General features: G+C 40.3%; 1 protein-coding gene across 2 annotated transcripts in view; it reads left to right on the forward strand.

Moving 5' to 3' along the window:
* Positions 1-22,399, forward strand: part of LOC121372680 — a 49,079-nt gene that overhangs the window by 23,375 nt on the left and 3,305 nt on the right. For both annotated transcript variants that reach the window (XM_041499130.1, XM_041499131.1), the window contains exon 2: positions 7,297-7,397. In XM_041499130.1, coding sequence (XP_041355064.1) covers positions 7,297-7,397 — 101 coding nt within the window. The remainder of the gene's footprint in view (positions 1-7,296; positions 7,398-22,399) is intronic.

The following is a 22,399-nucleotide window of genomic DNA, read 5'->3' on the forward strand; positions in this document are numbered from 1 at the left end:
TACCACTGGGCTACGCATCCTCCCCCCCCCCCCCCCCCCCCGAGTGACACAACACAACCAATATGGCTGCTCAGACTATTTAAAGTTTACAGCATGACCTATTTTAGCTATAGTCTGTTTCAAAATCATCATTGATTGTCCTATATTTCTAACGAACACTATTTGTGCTCATTTACACAGTTAATAACAGACTACTTTTGTTGAATAATGATCATAAAGTTTGACATTGGCCTTTTTTTCATTGTCATTTAAGAATTATCCAAACTAAGGAGCATAAAACACCATTAATATTTATCTCATTTGCATGATCTAAATTTTCCTGAAACAGACTATAATAGGAAGTGTTTGTTGTCTAGAACTTAAAAAAAGTCGGACCCATTACCTATTATTGTTTCTGTGAATAGTAACGACAGAAGTGGTTGTTTCAGTGTTTGCTGCGCAGACTTATGTGCCGTCATGCAGGCCAGTAAATACACGGGGGTGCCACTAAAATGTGCTCATAACTTGACTTTTAAATTTAAAAAAATTTAAAATAACTTTCAGTAGTAATACATTTATTATTCCATTGTACTGTGGCGGTGAAACAAATATTTTTAAAGAAAGATTTTAACTTTAAACTTTAGGTGCGCAGACTTAGGTGCCACCAGTGCACATGTACTTTTTATTACAAATATGATGTTTTATATGTATAAACATGCCTTGGAGGATAATATATATAATTTAAAAATAAGATTAAATAGGAGTCATTATAGAAAAGAAAAGAGAAAACGAAAAGAATAACACCCCCTCCCCCAACTTGAACTCTTCTGCCTGTTCTGAGTGGTTGGCAGTCTATTCGTGTTGTGAACCAGTGCTTGTTCAAACGCGATATTAAAGCGCACATGTTTAGTTTGATTAGGTCTATTGCTAAACTGGTAACGAAATACGTTGTCGTTAATTGTTAATTGTACAGCATTTTTCCACAACACTGGTCTCTTTATGTAAATCAATGAAGTGCATTGATTATAGCGGAATACAGAATATCCTGTTTCATCCGTGAACGCGTTGATCACGTTACGGTTACCACAATAATCCGCGCATTCAATCCTTAACCCTTTCTGTTCCAACACGAAGTACAGTGCTATGTTTGCGTATCCAGCGCATAACCCTTTCAGGTTAAACACAATACTGAGTGCAATGCCAATATATTCAGCCTTTAACCCTTTCGGTTCCAACACGAAGTACAGTGCCATGTCGGTGTATCCAGCCTTTAACCCTTTCAGTTCCAACACGAAATATAGTGCTATGTCGGTGTATCCAGATCTTAACCCTTTCAGTTCCAACACGAAGTACAGTGCTATGTCGGTGTATCCAGATCTTAACTCTTTCAGTTCCAACACGAAGTACAGTGCTATGTCGGTGTATCCAGATCTTAACCCTTTCAGTTCCAACACGAAGTACAGTGCTATGTCGGTGTATCCAGATCTTAACTCTTTCAGTTCCAACACGAAGTGCAGTGCTATGTCGGTGTATCCAGATCTTAACCCTTCAGATCCAATACGAAACAGTGCACTATGTTTGTGTATCCAGTTCATAATCCTTTGGTTTTAAACATGAAACAGTGCTATGTCGATATATCCAGTCTTTAACCCTTTAAGTCCCAACATCAAGTACTGATGTGTAAATGTATCTAGTCCTTAACCTTTAACCTATGGTTATTACGTGTTTAACATACGATAAATGTGAAACCCACGGAGGTCACATTGTCTACTCCTTTTTCTGTCCCAACCAGTGCCACATTATTGAAATGTCAAGGGTCGTGGTGCGTCTTGTCTTGTCTGTGTGGGAAAGTGCATATAAAAGATCCCTTGCTGCTAATGGAAAAATATAGTGAGTTTCCTCTGAAGACTAAATGTCAAACTTAGAAAATGTTTGACATCCAATAGTCGATGATGATGTTCTCTAGTGGTATGGTTAGGCAAAAGAACACACACACACATCCCTCCAACCCCTCCCCCCCAAAAAAACACCCACCCTCCCTCCCCCCCCCCCCCAAAAAAAAGAGAAGAAAACGCAACAAAAAACCCCACCCAATCACCTTTGCTTAAGCGAAGTTTTATCTGTACCAGACAGGATAGCATATACCATAACCTTTGATAATACTGATGTCGGTTAGTACAGTAGGTTCGTGATGATCACGTGACATTTAAGACTTTAAAAACGCAGACGTGACTTCTAAAAGCCTGGCGAGATTTTTGACTTATGTTTTAATGTCACCTTCCACTAGGAAGCGACTGTAACGTTATGTTATGTCTCGTTCTTTTCACCAGTGGTTTAGTTCGTTCTGTTCAAACACGCGTCGCTTGTGTCGCCAATATTACTTAAATTCTGTTTTGTTCAAACACATGCTGGCTGTATCGCCAATAGCATTTAATGCTCGGTATACACGAGCCAACATACTTGATTCGTATTGTGCTAAGAAACTACGGAATCTCTCGGAATTTACATAACAATTCGGAACTTAAAATCTTGACATTTTGATTACGTTTTACAGTAAAATATTAACACAATTGAATTTTCTTCCATATTTCGTTAAAAACAGTGGTTATTCAGAATTTCACGGACGTTTGGTCATAAAATGTGTTTGTAGTTCAACGTGGATAGTGATTTGCCCTTTGTGTGGAGTTTCCGGCACTAGCGCCAGCCATGAAACTGAAAGTAGGAGAAATACGGTACGAAACGTACTTCCATGGCGACTGCCAACCCGAACCAGAGGTGATTTGTTTACATCGATATGCTAATTATAGATTTGTGGTGAAGACATTTTCATTGGAGGTAGAGTAGGTTAATTAACCTGGAACCGACGTAATGCTCTTACATCGATTCCAGTTACCATGGCCTTTGATATTGGCCAGAGAGACCCACGATAGGAGATTTATGTCTTATTGATTAGTCTTTGAGCATATCATGGGTCGAACTTAGCGGTGTTGAAGTTATAAAAGGATAGTTTCCATCATCCCCATTGATTCAAAAATAAAGTGTCATTTTTTAAAAATTATTATCTGTCTAGCTGGATACCCTATATTATTGTGACCAGATTCGTTTGTGTTGTGTCCCCCCCCCCCCCCCCCCCCCCCATTTATTTAAGGTAGGTACAGACCTCGTATCAAGGCGTGATTATTTCTTTCGTCCTTATGTTTTTCGTCTATGTCTACTAATTTACTAAACTAAATAATAGGCCTATACATGGGCGGATTAGGACTTTGTACTTTGTATAACTCCCCAGACAGGCTGAATAACAGGTCTAACTGATTTTAATAGTGTACAAAAAATATTTCTACGTGCATTGCATTAATATTATTTGCGGGATTAGCTCAGTCGGTTGAGTGCTTGCTTGAGGTGCTTCCGTCGCAGGATCGAACCACCTCGGTGGATCCATTCAACTGATTGGGTTTTTTTATCTTTCCAACCAGTGCACCACAACTGGTCAAAGGCCGTGGTATGTGCTTTCATGTCTGTGGGAATTTGTATATAAAAGATCCCTGGCTGCATTAGCAAAATGTAACGGGTTTCCTCTGATGACTACGAGTGATAATTATTTGACATCCAAATTAATCAATGTGCTCTAATGATGTCGTTAAACAAAACAACCATTTTGCATTAATGTCATGTAATGTCGTTTTGTGGGTGATGAATATTGTGCAAAAAACCACATGCACACTCGCGCGCGCATACACCACACACACACACGCAATAATACACACACCACTATAGATATGTGGACACACACATACGCACACACAAAAACACATACCATACATACACATACATATCAGACACATATACACACACGCACTCACGCACACAAACACACAAACAAACACAAATACAAACACGCACACACTCCCTATGTGATCGTTTTGAACACAGACATTTCTCTTTCAATGACCGCAATTTAATTAATGTTTCTCTTCTTATCATCCTCCGATATCTTTACACAGACACAATCTCTTAAGTACAATCTCACTTGGATAAATAAGAATCCCTCGATGTATATCATCGATCATCCTAAAGGCGAAACCACACGACACGAATCCTTCGTACGAAAATAGCCGGTTGTGACAAGACAACGGTATATCAAAGGCCGTGGTATGTGCTATCATGGGCCCAATTTCACTAGTTTTGCACGTAAACGTAAATCTACGACTAAACCACAATTCTTATTACTGTTATAGTACAACATATATAGTTAGAAGTAGACATATTTCCTTTCCTTTCTTCTTTAATATGCTATTTCGTTTCGTAATGATGTAATTTTCTGCTTCAAATAGATATCAAACAGATGTAAATGTATGCCCGGTATAGCTGCTAGTCGCAGACGTAAACTTACGACATTCTGTGTAATTGGCCCCTGCATGTGGGAAGGAAGAAATATTTTATTTAACGACGCACTCAACACATTTTATTTACGGTTATATGGCGTCAGACATATGGTTAAGGACCACACATATATTGAGAGAGAAAACTCGATTAGCAGCAAGGGATCTTTGATATGCACCTTCCCACAGCCAGGGTAGTACTTACCACAACCTTTGATATACCAGTCGTGGTGCACTGGCTGGAACGAGAAATCGCCCAATGGGCTCACCGACGGGGATCGATCCCAGACCGACTGCGCATCGAGCGGGCGCTTTACCACTGGGCTACGTCTCGCCCCCTGTATGTGGAATGGTGCATATAAAAGACCCCTTGCTACTACTGAATTGGTGGGCTTCCTTTCTAAAACTATTTATCAAAATTATCAAATGTTTAACGTCCAATAGCCGATGATTAACAAATCAATGTGCTTTAGTGATGTCGTGAAACAAAAACAAACATTTTCATCGCTTGCTGTGCAATTGACTATTATCGTACGAGTCAGTCGCATCGTGTATCGTTGCCTTTATTCAACGAGTTACCACAACGAACACAATGCTGTCCATTAATTGTGTTCTCCATAATATTTGTCTTGATAGAGACTTTTATTGCAGTTTTAACTAGAACACTCCAGTCCAGAAACGAAGAAACTTCGATTTGTTGGACGTATTACATTGCCGCTATATAGCGCCTTAATTAGTTTTATTTATGGATTTTTCAGCAGCTATCACATTTGTTTTGTTATCATTTCGTCGATAATGACAGTAACTATTATAGTCCAGTCAATCTAGGCGAAGAAAAGAAAGAGGCCAAACCCATCACATATTGCAACAAAAGGTTTCTCTTTGGACTGGTTAACACAAAGACCTCCAAATTAACATACTAAAAGTCTTGAATATATATATGCAGGCGAAGTTCACTTTTTAAAAAATTATGTTAAATGAGATTCGAGATGACGGTAGTTTCATATTTATCGTTCTGTATGTAAGTATGTAAGTATGTATGTATGTATGTATGTATATATGTCTCAGACAGAGACAGAGAGAATGAAATGAGAGAGAGAGAGAGAGAGAGAGAGAGAGAGAGAGAGAGAGAGAGAGAGAGAGAGAGAGAGAGAGAGAGAGAGAGAGAGAGAGAGCGCGAGCGAGCTATATAGCTAGCTACCTAGCTGTTCTAATATTGAACCTGAGCATAATATAATAATTATTAAAAGGATAACTCTCAAAATATGTCATGTTAATTGATCATGTTAACGTTGTATCATCATTTCTGTTTAAGTTTTTCAAAAAGGGCTAAACATGGATACAGACATAGAGGTCAAGTAAACTGCCGTCTGTCTATCTATATGTTTGTCTATTTGTCAAGGTCAAGGTCAAGGTCAAAGGGTTTTACGTGCACGTTCAGAGCAAGCTGTTGTAGCGCACGCCTGTCGTGGGCACAGGTGCCGGCCTTGGCCGGCCTCTCTGTCCAAGACAGGAAAGGTGGGGGGGGGGGGGGGGGGAAGGAGGAGGGACCGTCTGCACTGGCAGGTGCAAGGGAGCACCAGCAGTCCGATTGAATCGGTAGCAGGCGGATGGGATGGTGGTGCTATGGAATTTTGAGTGGAGCGATTTAAACCAAAGAGAAAAGGTGCGCAATTTTGTTGAGTAATTTTGGCGCAATTTTGAACGGTCGGTCGAAAGGTAAATGTTTGAGCTAGTATAGGTTTGGAATTCGAGTGTAGCTCGTTAGTGGTTCGAGAGTAGCTCGTTATTTATCGACCTTCATGATGCTGGTTGTCTCCCTAGGCTGTCCATAGGGTCCTCAGAAGGACCTGACCTATTCAGGTCGTGGCATGACAGCCCAGAGGAGACTCGTGCAATTTTGTGTAGACACTGGTAGGCAAGGCAATTTGTTCCGGGGTGGTCGAAGCGCAGGTGTTGATTTGGTCTTCAGTTTGCTCCTCAGTGACACCAAGTACATTCCAGCAGCAAGTATTTTGGGTTATTGGGGTGGGGGCGGCCGATATTCTTTTGTTCGGCCTTCCCCGGGTGTATTGCAATTGTGTACTCGGAACCGGTCTTCTTTTGTCCGGTTCCTTATTTGAGCACGTGTTGGGCCATTAATGTTGGGCGGATGCATTGTTATCATTAGTCAATGCATCCTGTGTGCTGTTGCGGTGAGCATGCTGTCTGTGTGTAATCCTAGTTTTGGTGTTTAGGTTGTACCTATTGCCTTACGTCCCTATTCTAGTGTATCCAACGGTCATCATGACCACCCCTCCCCCCCTGCCTCTGTGTAGCTTGGTTAACACAGTGGCTGGGGGGGGGGGGGGATTAGTCTATTCTAGTTATCTAATTTGAAGGGCACGCCCTTGTAGTATGTGTATTGATTAAAAAGCCTAGTGCATAGCATATTATTTTATCACACAATGAAAGAGAGAGAGAAGAGAGAAAGTTAGTTGGTTAGTAATGAATAATCACATACATCACAGTCGTCCTTTCTGGCATGCTAGGGTAGTAGTGGCTTTATTAATTTGGTTTCCCTCCCCCGCAAATTCAACAGAGTGATTATCGCTATCTATTGGTAACTGTATACTAATTTGTTTGTGTCTGTCTGGGTTTGCTTTTATAGGTAGGTAGGTAGGTAAATAGAAAGAAGGATGGATGAATGGATGGGAAGGATATATGGATATAGATACACAAATATTATATAGTTGATATACAGCCACAGAAAAGCAGCATGGGTGACAAATCTCAACCTGAAGGATACAACTGAAACTCGCCAATACAAAAGTTAAGTTCATATATCTCTCTCCGGTTGGGGTATTTGCTTTTTCACCTGCCACTCACGAAAGATTCTCTTTACATACGATATTTAAAATAATTAACATCTTTTTCTTTCTTTCTTTTTCTGTTTCAGATGGGTATGTCTACCCAGGATCTTGTCGCAATAATATTTGGTGCGATTTTCGGAGCTCTGTTTTTGATGACATGTGTCATTTCTGCCGTCAAAGCCATCAGGTAAGAGTTTGATACTCGGAGCCATTGCCCCAAACAAAGCTGGTTGATCAAATCCTGTCTTGTCTATTGAAAAGTGCATATACAAGATCCCATGTAGCTTTTCGATAGTAGGGGGCGTAATTGATCTTAGTCGGTTGAGTGCTCGCTTGAGGTGCTTGCGTCGCAGGAGCGAACCACCTCGGTGGATCCATTCAGCTGATTGGGTTTTTTCTCGTTCCAACCAGTGCACCACAACTGGACAAAGGCCGTGTTTTGTGCTTTCCTGTCTATGGGAAAATGTATATAAAAAATCCCTTGCTGCTTTAGAAAAAATGTAGCGGGTTTCCTCTGATGACTACAAGTCAGAATTACCAAATGTTTGACATCTAATAGCCGATAATTAATTAACCAATGTGCTCCAGTGGTGTCGTTAAACAAAACAAACTTTCTTTGATAGTGGTGGCCTCCATGGTGGTAACGGGTTTCTGTACTCACACTTACGATCAAGTGTCAGTAACCGTCATTATGTTACACACCAAATAACCGTATTGTACAATGTGCCGAGGCGTCGTTAAATAAATACTCCTTTCTTTGTAATCGGTAGGGGCGCGACATATCCCAGTGGTAAAGCGCTCGCCTGATGTGCGTTCAGTCTAGGATCGATCCCCGTCGGTGGGTCATTGGACTATTTCTCGCTCTAGCCAGTGTATCACGACTGATATACCAAAGGCTATCCTGTCTGTGGGATGGTGCATATCAAAGATCCTGTGCTACCAATGGAAATTATTTTAGCCAGTTTCTTCTCAAAGACTATATAATGTCGAAATTACCAAGTCTTTGACATCTAATAGCCGATGATTAATAAATCAATTAGCTCTAGAGGTGTCGTTAAATGAAAAAAAAATTAAATTTTGTAATTGGTAGTATAGAATATGTTGTGTATGGACAATCTTGTTTTACAGAAAAGAGCCTATCACAAATTATTGTAATTACTAACTGAATGTTTTAACCGCAGTTTTTTTTTTGGATGTGTTCGGGATGTCTAATGTAAAAAAATAGTCATATATTTATTTTATTAAGGGTTTCTGAATTTTTTTAGCCATTTCCATAGCAACGCCAAACGGTTGCCTGTATTTCATCAAACTGAAGGAAAGTGTGCAAGGTTCAATAACTATTGATTAGTGTAACATACGAGATATCTTTTGTCGGTTGAAAATGTTTCTGGAAAACAGTTTTCGCTGATCCTGGCTAATGTTGGTGAAAAAAACACACGGGACACAACCTTCACGATTAGACACATTTCATTTTCTGGTAGAGTTTGCTTTCTTTCGTTCATTTTCTTTATTATTATTTTTTTAATTTTTAATTTTTATTATTATTTTAATTTTTAATTTTTTGTAAAGCATACAGATGAGTTAAAGGCACACTGTCGTCTCCTAACGCTGAACGATATTTCTGGCTCAAACTTACAGTTACTGTTCCTTGGAATATTAATGTCTGTACACAGCATTTTTTTTTTTTTTTTTTTTTTTTTTCGCCTTTTGTTGGGGTTATTTGTTGATTTCTTATTTAGTTTTTTTTTCAGGGTTTTTTCTTTTGTTTGTTTCGTTGGTTGGTTGATTGTCCTGAATGTCTATAAAATCTACAAAAGCCCAAAACTATCTTGTTATGACTTCATGTCGCGTGTTGGAATTTAATGATATTGTTTTTTGTGTTTTCGTTTTGTATTGGGTCTTTTTTTTTCTTTTTCTTTTTTTGGTGGGGGGGGGGGGGTGAATCTTTTAGAAATACTCGTTATTGAATCGAAGTGACGTGTAACATTTTAGATGGTTATTGCGACATTTAGAGAAGAAACACACTGCTATCACAGAGAATACTCCCACCAAAAAGTAGCAAGGGACAAACTTTGGCACAGACAGCACAGCATACTCCACGGTCTTTGATATAATATACACGAATCATCATTATGACGTCAGTCTACACCGCTCGCTATTTGTTTGTTACGCTGATATCAGAAAAAGACTATTAAGAAAATTAACATGTTACATGTTGTGATGACAAAGGCATATCAATAAAGTGAGAATTAATAGAAATTCATCTTGATAGACCTGTGAATGTTTTCCAAGCCTGTCAATAACTAGTATTTGTTCAGTGCACTTAACGAACCACTGATGGCGCACTCAGTTATAACGTATTCGCCTTAGGGCCGAGAAAATCTTGTTTAATTTCTCTCAGGGCCTGTTTCCATGTGTTCAGTTTTTGACGTCCCGCGGGCGTGGAACGTGAAATGCGTACGTGTCTAAAATCGATTCTGTGGTTACCAATAGCAGTGTGTCCATATGCACGGAGAGATTCGTGATAGCCGCGCCGCGTCACGCCCAACTAAAAGCAAAGTTGTGGAAAATGCCCATCACTGCTCCACGACTGGTATAAAAGACCGTTGTATGCAGAGTAGTAGGGCATGGTGGGAAACGGGAGGATTGAGAGTTGGAGAAAAGGGCAGAAGGGGCTTCTTCCGCTTATCGCGCAAATTGGGAACGATCGTCCTTCTTAGGAGTGGTTGGAGAGGGGTGGTTGGAGGAAGTGTCCATCACTGCAATGTATAAGAGCCGCAGTTTAAAATTTGCTGAGGTCTTGTTAAACAAATACCCTTTTATGTTTCCTTTCTCTGTGTACTATAAGAATTCATTTTTGTATGGCAATGGTTATTTTTGAATGGAGTTACACCAGAAACATCTAATTTTATTTAGATAGCGCTTGCTTGTTCAAGAAGTTGAGCGCTCACCAACTGTTTGCATGGCTCGAAGTTAACATAATATTTAGCTAAACAAAAATAGGAGCAAAACTATGATTAATAACAATGTGAAAGTAATTTATGACACTCTGCAGAATGCCTAAGATTGTAAGCACCTTTTTTTTTTTTTTTTTTTTTTTTTTTTAAAGTACTTTAAAGTTATGCAAAACGTTTGCATGTGTTTAATATTGCGATGTGTTTAGAAGTCAGTTATCACGTTTTTGACGCACGTTTTTGACGTGCACAATTCAATTAAAATGTCCACTATTTTGAAATATTACTTGCATCAAATGTAAACTTTTTGATCTACTTCATCAGTTTTGATAAACAAGATTACAGGTAGTTTCTTTGGGGTAATACTAAGCTTAGCCGGAGCACTCTGCCGTTCGAGAGCTAGACGGACATTTGGACGGCAGAGAGCGATCATAACCGCCCAAAAGTCCGTCTAGCTCTCGAACGGCAAGAGTAGTCGGCCTAATTTGCGACTAAATAGTCGCTAATTCGAGCCCGGAATTGATTGGTACAATCGTCTTTTATCATATCGCATCCATCAAATGTTAGGCGCAAAAACTAGGACTTCTCAAATTACATCATTTGCGTTGATATTTTGCCACAATAACATAGAATATATTCCAAAAACATGAGGTTGTACTTTTTGAAACAATAAGTACATTTCTTTGATCAGAAACTATTGTTTTTTTTAATCCGCGAGTGTTCAATTTGCCAGCTATAAAAGTGTTACTGTCAGTGAAATTATTTCTTGTTGTAGTGAAACGGGAAACTTTGAACCTTTTACGGTCTAGTGTATTCGGCGTAATTCGTTGTCTTTGATTGGTAGACATAGTGCTGACTTTTCTCAATAACAAGCGTTGCTATTGACGTTTCCGCGTAAGCCAATCAACGCCGTTTTAAAAAAAAATATCGACTGGTATTCTCAATGGCGTAACAAAATTGATTTTTATTCTTTGCGAAAACACTAAACTCGTTGGCATCTATGCACTAAATAAAATACATTAATTTGTTTAGGTTTTTCAACAAATTAACAAGCTGTGGATCTAAGTAAATCAAAATATTTCCAAATATACAGAATTAAGCTGTCTCTGCATTTGTATGATTTTCGCCTCCGTCATCCGTCACACGCAAAGCACGCTCTCCTGTTAAACGTATTGTACCCTGTCCATGTGTCCGTGAGTCTCCATCACACATCATCCGACACCATTTTAATCAGCGTATAGTCTGGAACCCAAGACTGAAAATTTTGGTCAAGGTGAACCCGTCTGCTATACTTTTTAAAGCATTTTTTATTGCAAGTTTATAATTTTAGGTGTTAGGAAAAGCTGGTCTGCTCTGCGAATTCCTTTGCGAATTTTATAAAACACGTATATACTATGGGGTCCCAAAAACTGTTCTGAGATAAGCTGTTTTAGCATTTTCGACTATTAGATTATAGAATTCCATCTGAATTGAATGCACAAATAAAAAACAGATTTTCCACTTCTAGGAATATAAATAATTAAGCAAATATAATGTTTAAATTTTTTTCGTTCACCACTTCCTGTAAAAATCCAAGATGGCCGCCATAATAGCCATATGTTAAAGAACTAGCCATAATTTTGGTTCTAAATCACTTAGGATGAATATTTTAGGATCTAGACCCATAATTTAAGGGGTAAGGAATATTATAATAATATATAAAACAATGTCAGATGCATAAATCCAAGATGACCGCCACAATTATCATGGAACAAATCACTGATCATAACTTTGTTTCCAAATCACTTATATGTCATTTTTGCAGGACAACTATTTTTAGATCTATATCATGTTTTTATGGGTATGAAATAATGTAATCATATTTAGAACACTGATCAAATGAAAAAATCGAAGAATGCTACCATAATGATCAAGAAACAAAGAAATTACCATAACTTTGCTTGTAAATGACTTACGGTCAATATATTTTGGATCTGCATATAGGTTTGAAAATGGAAGGATCATACCAGGAACATTGTCATTTTGTAGGCTTAACATCCAGTAGAATAGTTTTCTTTCTCGAACCTATAAATACACTGTTACTTCTGAAACTAATATTTGTTTTTACAGATTATGTGTTCATGTTACTCATCATCACTAGAGTCTTCACTGATAGTCAAAGCTGCAGTTCGTTCATATTTCTCTGGTTTTGCACCACAAAGACATGAAATGGCACATCTTAGATTTTGTTTTGCACAGGTACACAGATGAAGACATTTCCCTTTCCTGCACTTACAAAATGTAGGCTTTATTAAGATGTCTGGTCTTGCAGCTTTGTTCATCATTGTTGGTACCAGCTTTCCTCCAACCAAGTGTCGACTTAAATTTGTTGGGTCAGGTAGTACTGGTGCAGATGAGTGGGCACGCTTGCTCACCACTATTTGGTTTAGCGCAGTGAATGTGAAGCCGAAATGCATTGTCAGTTGGAGGTAGGTGCCGAAGATCCCCATTGGTAGTTGCAAATAAATGTGAATGAAGTTCATCAGCAGTGCCGTTGAAATTGGGCCTACCATAGAGAGCTGCAAAGAGCAGTCTGCGTGATTCATACACCTCATCAGTGAGAACTATACTCATTCCTACTTCGCCAAATTCTCCTAGGGAAGTTAGCAGTTCAAGGTTGCTTAGTGTCACTTTCAATATTCTTTTCTTTCCTTTTTTTTGGAATGGATAGCTGACTGTATCACAACTGATGATAATGTAGGTACTAAGCAAAATACCAGTCAAAGTTTTAGCATCCACACCGCACTTTCTTGACATACTTGCAACAATCGTGTGTACAGGAATGTATGTATCAATTTTTTTGAACCGTGGTTCTTTGAGTCCTGGAATTCTTACACTATAATACATACTGAGAACTAGGACATCTGTGTCGGTAGCCTGGACTATCACACTATTACATCCAAGTTAACTGATGTCAGCAAAAAACCGCGTGTTCTTCGTGTACATCACATACCAGTTCAGGTAAATCAGTGCATATCACATTGGAAATTTTGACTGTGTGACTTGGATCCTTCATCAACCCACCGATTATGAGTTTCAGATTATCTGGGAGGTGTTCGCAGCATCCTATCCAAGATTCCCCCAAGTAGTTTAAGAGGTTTGCATTGTTCTGCAAACTTTGTGTCATAAGCTTCCAATCTGGAATTTGTAGTGTGTCATGAGGGTGATACTCTTTTTAAGGCTTGCACTTGTTTTTTCTCTCTTATCTCTTTCTTGTTTCAAGCTTTTTTTTTTGGTCCAAAGTCATAGCGGTCCCCAACAAAATTCACTATTTCACATTTCACTAGGATACAGTGTAAAATCTTGTCTAAGTACATCTTCTGAAGTTCTGCAAATGTATTGCACTCTGGTTCAAACAGAGGTGAAGGGTACTTTGTCCATTCACGACTGAGAGCTTCTTTCTTTTTGTTTTCAGTTAATTCATGGATAAAGAACAAACTTTTGGCTATTGTTGATTCTTCTTCATAAACCATTTGAATTCTCAAATGCAGTTTGATACTTCTTTTTACACTCAAATGTCTTTAGATGTACAATATTTTACCCTGTTGGAATCCGCTATGTTCTGCCTCTTCCAAGATCTGGAGACCTGTTTCTTTTGCATGTATCAGTTCTAAAGAAGAAGCCTTTTCCCCAGTGCTGATGTTTAGCAAATCTGTAGTGTTGTCACACATAAATGGGTTGATCATTGTTTCTTTCACTAGTGTTTTGATTCGATTGACTGCATCACTTTCGTTCTTGCAGAGTGTAGAGGAATCCTCATGACATTTGTATGGTTCATTCATGTGAACCATTCTCTTTGTGTCTTCCGATATTGATGTTAACTCTGGGACTACTCTTAGGTACTTCTCCATTGTCGCAGTTTGTTTTTAGTAATACCATGAAAGAGGACTGTTTTAGCATCACAGTTATAAGTCTGCCCAAGACACATATCCGTCCAGACACCATTGAATCTACCAGTTGTTCTTCTAATCACAAAGTTCCTTTTCTCAAATTCTCTGTTCACTTCGGGTGCTGAAATCTGCAACGTCCGCATCTCTTGAAGATACCGAGGAAGGCAAGAGACATATTTACCATGCCCAGCTGCAACCAGGTGTAGTAACATGTTTTCCGTTTGTCAGATGTTGCTGCCACATACCAGCTCTCTCAGAGTGGATGAACATCTTTAGAATGGTAACCATTTCTACTTACATAAGCCAAAACCTTGCTGTGGGGTTGTTACAGCATATATCTTTGAATTATGTTAGGAGTCTTCTTACACTTGTTAGAGAAGCCATAGCCTGTTCAGTTTGCAATACATCAGCAATCCTTTCTTTGTGTTTGCTCAGGAGAATGTCGATAACATTATTGACAGTTCCATCAAGATTTGATGTCCAGATCAGATGATTGTTGCAATAACCAGCTTTCAAGAGACTCCCAAAATAGCTGAAATTGCGCAGTGTACACCAAGCTGTGTGCCCTGAGCATTAAGTAATACTCTTTTTCAGACAGTATTTTTCTAGCTGTTCCTGGAAGAGAAACCCCAGCTTGAGCAAGTATATCTTCTATACCACTTGATTGCATGAAGAATCCTATAGCACCTAGAAAATTGGAGGCAATATGAAAACCACCCATTCGAAGAATGAGTCTATCAAACTTTTCAGGAAGTTTCTATCGTGCTAATGCTATTTCATAAATAGCTTGGTCATAGGTGACAATAGCTTTGTCTTACCCAACTTTCTGAGAAACCTTTAGGCAATAATCCAGTGATGCATTAACAACGGCAGGATCTGTAGGAGATTGAGGGAATACTGGCCTATATGCTATTTGAGTTGCTTTTGACTTTTCTTCTTTAATCAAAATGTCAAAATGTTAAGACAACTGTTCCCACATTCAAAAGTAAAAATAATATCTTAAATGGAAAATAAGTAAGGAGTTAAAAATGTAAATGCTTTTCAATCAATCTTATTATTATTATTATGTATCTAAAAGTCTTGTTGTTAATATAATAAACACATGCATGTAGTATTTGTAGTTGGGGTGGGGTGGGTTGCCATTTGAATTTACATTACTATTAAATACTCATACAAGTGTAGCCTAAAAAACCACAATTGGCTAAAAATCATAAACAATTTACCATACATTATTGTAATATGAAAATAATGTTTGTTTCAATTATAGAAAGAACTAAAGCGTGATGTTTTAAGATTTTAGACGTAAAATTGAATATATGAAAAATGTAACATTTTACCAATGGTGGCCATATTGGAATTAAATGGCCCGTACGGGTTATAGAAGGTGGTGCTATATAATATTTTATTTGGTATATAATTCACTAACAGCATGGATATTGGTCATGACATTTTATATGACATTCATAGTATTTTTCTAAAAGAAACGGCAGAATATTAAGAAAAACTCCATAGCCGCCATCTTGGAAAATGGCCGCCATTGCTGATGCAGGAAATACTTCGAGTTCTTTACCTTTTTAAAATGTTCTCTATGATGTTTTCTATGTGTGTCGAAAGTTTCATGCTATTATTTTAAGAATTAACAATTTGGTGAGAATTTGTTTTTTTAAATTCAAATGCGCAATTTTATCCTTTTTGAGGCCTACCAGCCTCCGCTCCACATAGGATATTTATTTTTCGCATTAGAAATTGACTTGCAGACCAGTTGAACATTGATTCTGAATATTTAAACTATTTAAAAATGTTAATTAAAAAAGTATAGCAGATGGGTTCACCTTGAACCTATTTTAAGGCCTTTTTCCAATTCTGGGTTCCAGACTAGTAGCCCAGTAGTAAAGCGTTCGCTAGATGTGCGATCGGTCTGGGATCGATCCTCGTCGGTGGGCTCATTGGGCTATATCAAAGGCCGTGGTATGTGTTATCCTGTCTGTAGGGTGGTGCATATAAAAGATCCCTTGCTGATAATCGAAAAGAGTAGCCCATGAAGTGGCGACAGCGGGTTTCCTCTCAATATCTGTGTGTTCCTTAACCATATGTTCGACGCCATATAACCGTAAATAAAATGTGTTGAGTGCGTCGTTAAACAAAACATTTCCTTCCTTCAATTTTAATCGGAACCCGACGCAGTTGTTTTTTGCGGAAGTAGTGCCGTGACGGACCTGGAATTCCCCACGATCGGCTCCCAGCAGTGCAACATTTAATGATGAGTATGATCATAACTAGTTTAACATGCCCATATACCACTAGGGTTTCGAACACGCCCATCCCGAGTCCGACCTCCGATAAGATCGGTGGCCTGACTCGGGAAGGGGGGTGGGGTAGTGTTGAAAATGGGCAGAATTTTGAAAATAGCAATTAGTAAAAAAAAGTTAGTAGAATAAAAATTAAAAAAAAGAAGAAGTTACAAGCCAAAAATAAAAAGAATTGACTGATCGGCCGAATATTTATATAATTTGGAGCATTTTTGAAGGACAGTCCAAAAATAAATAAGAGAAAGAAGAGAGGAACGGACTATTTAATAATATTTTTAAACAAAAGTAATTTCGACATATAATTTTGAACGAAGGTCTAAATGTTTAAAGTCCGATCTATATGTCCACGTAAGTGGCCTCGTTAAGGCCGTTAGGGTGCGGAGGTTGGCCTACGGCGAACTGATGAGCGGAGAACCGGCAAAGGCGGGGATGAAGTGCTTCCATCTCTGGTCGGCGAGGATGGTGATGACACTCCGGTAGTCGTTGCCGAAAAGAGCCTTGACGATCCTGTGGATGGTGTGGCTATCCATCTCTCTAACCAGGACCGCTTGTCGGTAGACTCCTTCTCGGCGCTGAGTTAGTACCAACCCCGTCTTGCCGGCTGTAGACTTGTGTAGCTCGTAAGCGCTTTCATCAGGCAGCTGTTGTAGCTCTGATTCCACTAGTCCGCCCATCAGTGATGCCGGATCCGAGGTGTCCCCCTGCACGAACTTCAGGAGGCCGGACCTGATTTTCCCGATCTGAACTTTCCAGACGGTTCCGAGTCGGAGGGGGACGGTGCTGGTGAAGGTGGAGGCCTTGTCTTGTCAGGCTGGTCGCTCGGCTGAGCGACGGCCTTCCCAACGGCTCCTGCCCGGACCGCCGCCTTCCGAACTGGCAAGACTGGTGACAGTAGCCAGTTACGTGTAGGCGGTGGCATAGAGGGAGATGGAGATCCGTCTGCGGGAGTCTCGCACATCGGCGCGTTGAGATCATCCCTCGGTGTTGACGGCGGGTCCGGATGAGCTGGTCCTTTCGTCTTGGGTCGAGTCGGGGTCGGCGACGCAGAAGAGACCGCCGCTGGCGGTTAAGCCGCCAGTTTTGTTCCCCCCTAAGCCGCCCCTGGCGCACGTTTCCTCTTCCTCCGTCCTCTTCCCTTCCTCTTCTGCGAGTCCGCGTCGCCGTACACCAAAGTCGCGGGGGGGGGGGGGGGGGGGGGGGGGGGACGACCAAGTCGAGAGCACAGGCGACAGCGTCCAACTTCATCAAGTTAGCTTACGACATTTAATGGCTCATTTATAGTGTAAGATGAAGGTGAAAGGTGACTATACTATACAGACTTTTCTCTTACTAACAACTAACCATTTACCCACTATCCTGGACGAGGGCGGGACGTAACCCAATGGTAAAGCACTCGTCTGATACACGGTCGGTTTTAGGATCGATCCCCGTCGGTGAGCCCATTAGGCTATATCTTGCTCTAGCCAGTACGTCACGACTGGTATATGAACGGCCGTGGTATGTGCTGTCCTCAGTATGTGCATATAAAAGATCCATTGTTACTAATGGGAATATGTAGCAGGTTTCCTCTCTGAGACTAAATTATTGTAAACATTACCAAAATGTTTGACATCCACCACCCCTCGGTGAGGTTAAATTTTAAACAGGTTTTACAGTTCAATATTAGGCTATTCATAAAGGTAACCAGGAAATATAAAATCCAGAATAAAACTGGTTTTATATCCGAACAGGAGCTAATCCTAGGCTCAGACTGTCAACTGTCACGACGAAGTTGGCCAACTCGACGGTTGTGTTGTAATTTTCCAACTCTCAATTTACGACGGGTGCGCTCAGATTAACAATTATGCTAGGAAAGTAAAGTTTGTTTTATTTAACGACGCCACTAGAGCACATTGATTTTTTTAATCTTATCATCGGCTATTGGACGTCAAACATATGGTCATTCTGACACTGTTTTTTAGAGGAAACCCACTGTCGCCACATAGGCTACTCTTTTACGACAGGCAGCAAGGGATATTTTAGTTGCGCTTCCCACAGGCAGGATAGCACAAACCATGGCCTTTGTTGAACCAGTTATGGATCACTGGTCGGTGCAAGTGGTCTACACCTACCCATTGAGCCTTGCGGAGCACTCACTCAGGGTTTGGAGTCGGTATCTGGATTAAAAATCCCATGCCTCGACTGGGATCTGAACCCAGTACCTACCTGCCTGTAGACCGATGGCCTAACCACGACGCCACCGAGGCCGGTAATTATGCTAGGGAGACACTATGCGATAAATCGTGTGTGCGCTCTGATTAAAATATAAACGTGCTAGAAACTAGAAACTATATTCATGAAGGCACTGACAGTAGTGTAATTAGTCCTATTATAAACAAAATATGCCTACATTTTGACTGCGGATACCCTTTTATTTAAAACTATTTATGGCTCCATCCTGCATTCACCGCCTGACCCCTACATATTATAAAACCACATTATAATTAGTTTATTAAAAAAAACCCCTCCCAATCCACCCCCTCAACGCCCACCCCCTGCAAAAAACCTAACCTTTTAGACAAAAAGTCACCCCTTCTTAAAAACATAGTTATGGGCCTCATAGTATGGTAAACGTTTACAGCAACATTGTAGAAGGGTGGCTGAGAGTCTTCAGTCACCCCTCCCCAATAAATCTGAATTTAAAACGTAAAATTTACATTTTGTCTTTGTCATGGTGAAGCTTACTTGTAGAATGCAGGACATTTTATTTCATTCATATAATTTTCAAAATTTTCCACAGAAACATGCCAGTGGAAAATTTACTGGCAGTTGGTAGCATTACGTTCGCCGTAATGCGGTTTAGGCTCGCAAGTATTCGTAAAACAATACATTGTCGATATCGCTCGCTTTCATAACACAATATCGGTATTAACTTTATGAAATAAACATTAGTCTACAACAAAATCATCAATCAAGACTATAACACAGTCACTCGGCAGACGTTTATATTGGCTAGGCTAAATGTAGTCTCTTTTGTGTCTCTGTGTAAAATCAATACACGTACATTATCATCTATAACAATGCATGTTTTCCCATGCCATCTAATGTAATTTTGCACTTCAGACGTGTCAGGAAGTCAGGTTCAAATCTGCACGCACGCACACAAACACGTACGCATACGCACGCACACGCACGCGCGCACGTACGCGCACATACACACAAACAAAAAACATTCAAGGTGGTGTCGTGGTTAAGCCATCGGACATAAAGCTGGTAGGTACAGGGTTCGCATCCCGGTACCGGCTCCCAGCCATCAATGGGTAGGTGTAAGACCACTACCCCCTCTTCTCTCTCACTCTTCTCTAACAACTAACCAACTGTCCTGGACAGACAGCCCAGATAACTGAGGTGTGTGCCCAGGATAGCGTACTTTAACCTTAATTGGATGTAAGCACGAAAATAAGTTGAAATGAAATGAATCCAACTTTCATAGAAATTACTGATGGGACAAAGACAAATTTATTTAAAGGTACGTTACAACGGTATGATTTGTAGAAATGATCGCTGTATTACGTAATGTATAACTGACCCATATAGAATGCTATCAGCATAACGTTTCCTACGGCACAAAGGTAGGTTTGTTTGTTTGGGTTTTTTTGTTTGTTTTTGGGTGTTTTTTTTTTTACATCAGAAAGGTTTCACCTTGCGAAAAAACCCAACCCACCCATACTACTACGAACTCTAAGACTCAACAAAAACCTAATACCCCCCCCCCCGACCGCCCCCCCCCCCCACCAAAAACAAAAATTAATATTTCTTTTTAACATTCACATGGCTTGTTTATTCCATTTTAAATTGAAGGTCCAATCATTTAAGACTGGACGCAAACCTCAGCTGTAGTGTGTCTGTCCAGGACTGTGGGTTAGTTAGTTGTTAGTGAGAAGAAGGAGTAAATGTTTTATTTAACGATGCACTCAACACATTTTATTTACGGTTATATGGCGTCGGACATATGGTTCAGGACCATACAGATACTGAGGGAGGAAACCCGCTGTCGCCACTTAATGGATTAGTCTTTTCGATTAGCAGCAAGGGATCTTTTATATGCACCATCCCACAGACAGGGTAGTACTCACCACGGTCTTTGATATACCAGTCGTGGTGCACTGGCTGGGACGAGTAGTGAGAGAAAGGTCTGTGCAGATGATTTATAGATGCTTCTATTTCTCACATAACCAGAGCTTGTTTTCATTAATAACAACCAGCCTCGGTGGCGTCGTGGTTAGGCCATCGGCCTACAGGCTGGTAGGTACTGGGTTCGGATCCCAGTCGAGGCATGGGATTTTTAATCCAGATACCGACTCCAAACCCTGAGTGAGTGCACCGCAAGGCTTAATGGGTAGGTGTAAGCCACTTGCACCAACCAGTGATCCATAACTGGTTCAACAAAGGCCATGGTTTGTGCTATCCTGCCTGTGGAAAGAGCAAATAAAAGATCCCTTGCTGCCTGTCGTAAAAGAGTAGCCTATGTGGCGACGGCGGGTTTCCTCTAAAAAACAGTGTCAGAATGACCATGTGTTTGACGTCCAATAGCCGATGATAAGATAAAAAATCAATGTGCTCTAGTGGCGTCGTTAAATAGACCAAACTTTACGCTTTGTTTTCATTAATAACACCACTAGAGCACATTGATTTATTAATCATCAGCTACTGGTTCTGAGGAACTCTGCTACATTTTTACATTAGCAGTAAGGGATCTTTTGTATATACTTTCCTGCAGACAGAACAGCTCATACCACAGCCTTTTATATACCAGTCGTGGGTCAGTGGTTGGAATGGGAATGCGATCATTCGAGTATACATTTGACCGTAATGATCTTAGCGACGTTGTGGTTAAGCCACAGGCCATAATAAAGCTAGTAGACAGATACTGGGTTTACCGAGGAGCGGGACGTAGCCCAGTGGTAAAGCGCTCGCCCGATACACGATCGATCTTGGATAGATCCTTGTCGGTGGACCCATTCGACTATTTCTCACCCAGCCCAGTGCCCCACAACTGGTGTAACAAAGGTCGTGTACTGTCTGAACCTTAAGTACCTTAACCACGAAATTATAATATAAAAGGAGAAACTGACCGTTGATGCTAAGAAGTTTGGTTTGTTTAACGACATCACTAGAGCACATTGATTTATTAATCATCGGCTATTGGATGTCAAACATTTGGTAATTTTGACATATAGTCACCAGAGGAAACCCGCTACATTGTTTTCTAATGCAGCAAGAGATCTTTTATATGCACATATCACGGTCTTTGTCGTGGTGTACTGGCTGGAACGAAAAATAGCCCAATGGGCCCACCCACGGGGATCGATCCCAAACCGACCGCGCACCAAGCGAGCGCTTTACCACTGGGATGCGTCCCGCCCCGTTGATGCTAAAAGTCTAAGAAGCGTTTTGCGATTTTTGAGCATGTTTCACCAAAAAGTATTTGTTTGATGTACAGAAGGTGAAAGTTTAAAGTGATTGCGTGACAAACTGTTTTTCTGAACCATGTGGATGAGAAGAACCACTGGATCGATGCTCTGGTGCTTTCGTGTCTCACTAGACATGCGGCTAATTTGATCCTCTGTGTACTTTATCTGCTCAACTATTAAAGGAAATGACACGTTGCTCCGTTTCAATTAACCACTATCAATTAACCATTAACTTCTGTCCTGGACTGACAGCGGCAGTAGCTGGGGTGTGTCCCGGAAACTCAATTGGATATAAGCACGGAAATAAAGTAAAAACTGATGTTCTACTATAGGTACTCAGTTATACCAACCTAAGTCTTCATCTTCTCAATCGAATGACAAACTTAAAAATGCACCACGCGCGCACGCATACGCACGCACACACACAAACACACACACACACGCACACACAGAGAGAGAGAGAGAGAGCGACACAGAGAGAGAGAGAGAGAGAGAGAGTGTGTGTGTGTGTGTGTGTGTGTGTGTGTGTGTGTGTGTGTGTGTG

The sequence above is a fragment of the Gigantopelta aegis genome, chromosome 4, assembly GCF_016097555.1.
Source record: "Gigantopelta aegis isolate Gae_Host chromosome 4, Gae_host_genome, whole genome shotgun sequence".
NCBI lineage: Eukaryota > Metazoa > Mollusca > Gastropoda > Neomphalida > Peltospiridae > Gigantopelta > Gigantopelta aegis.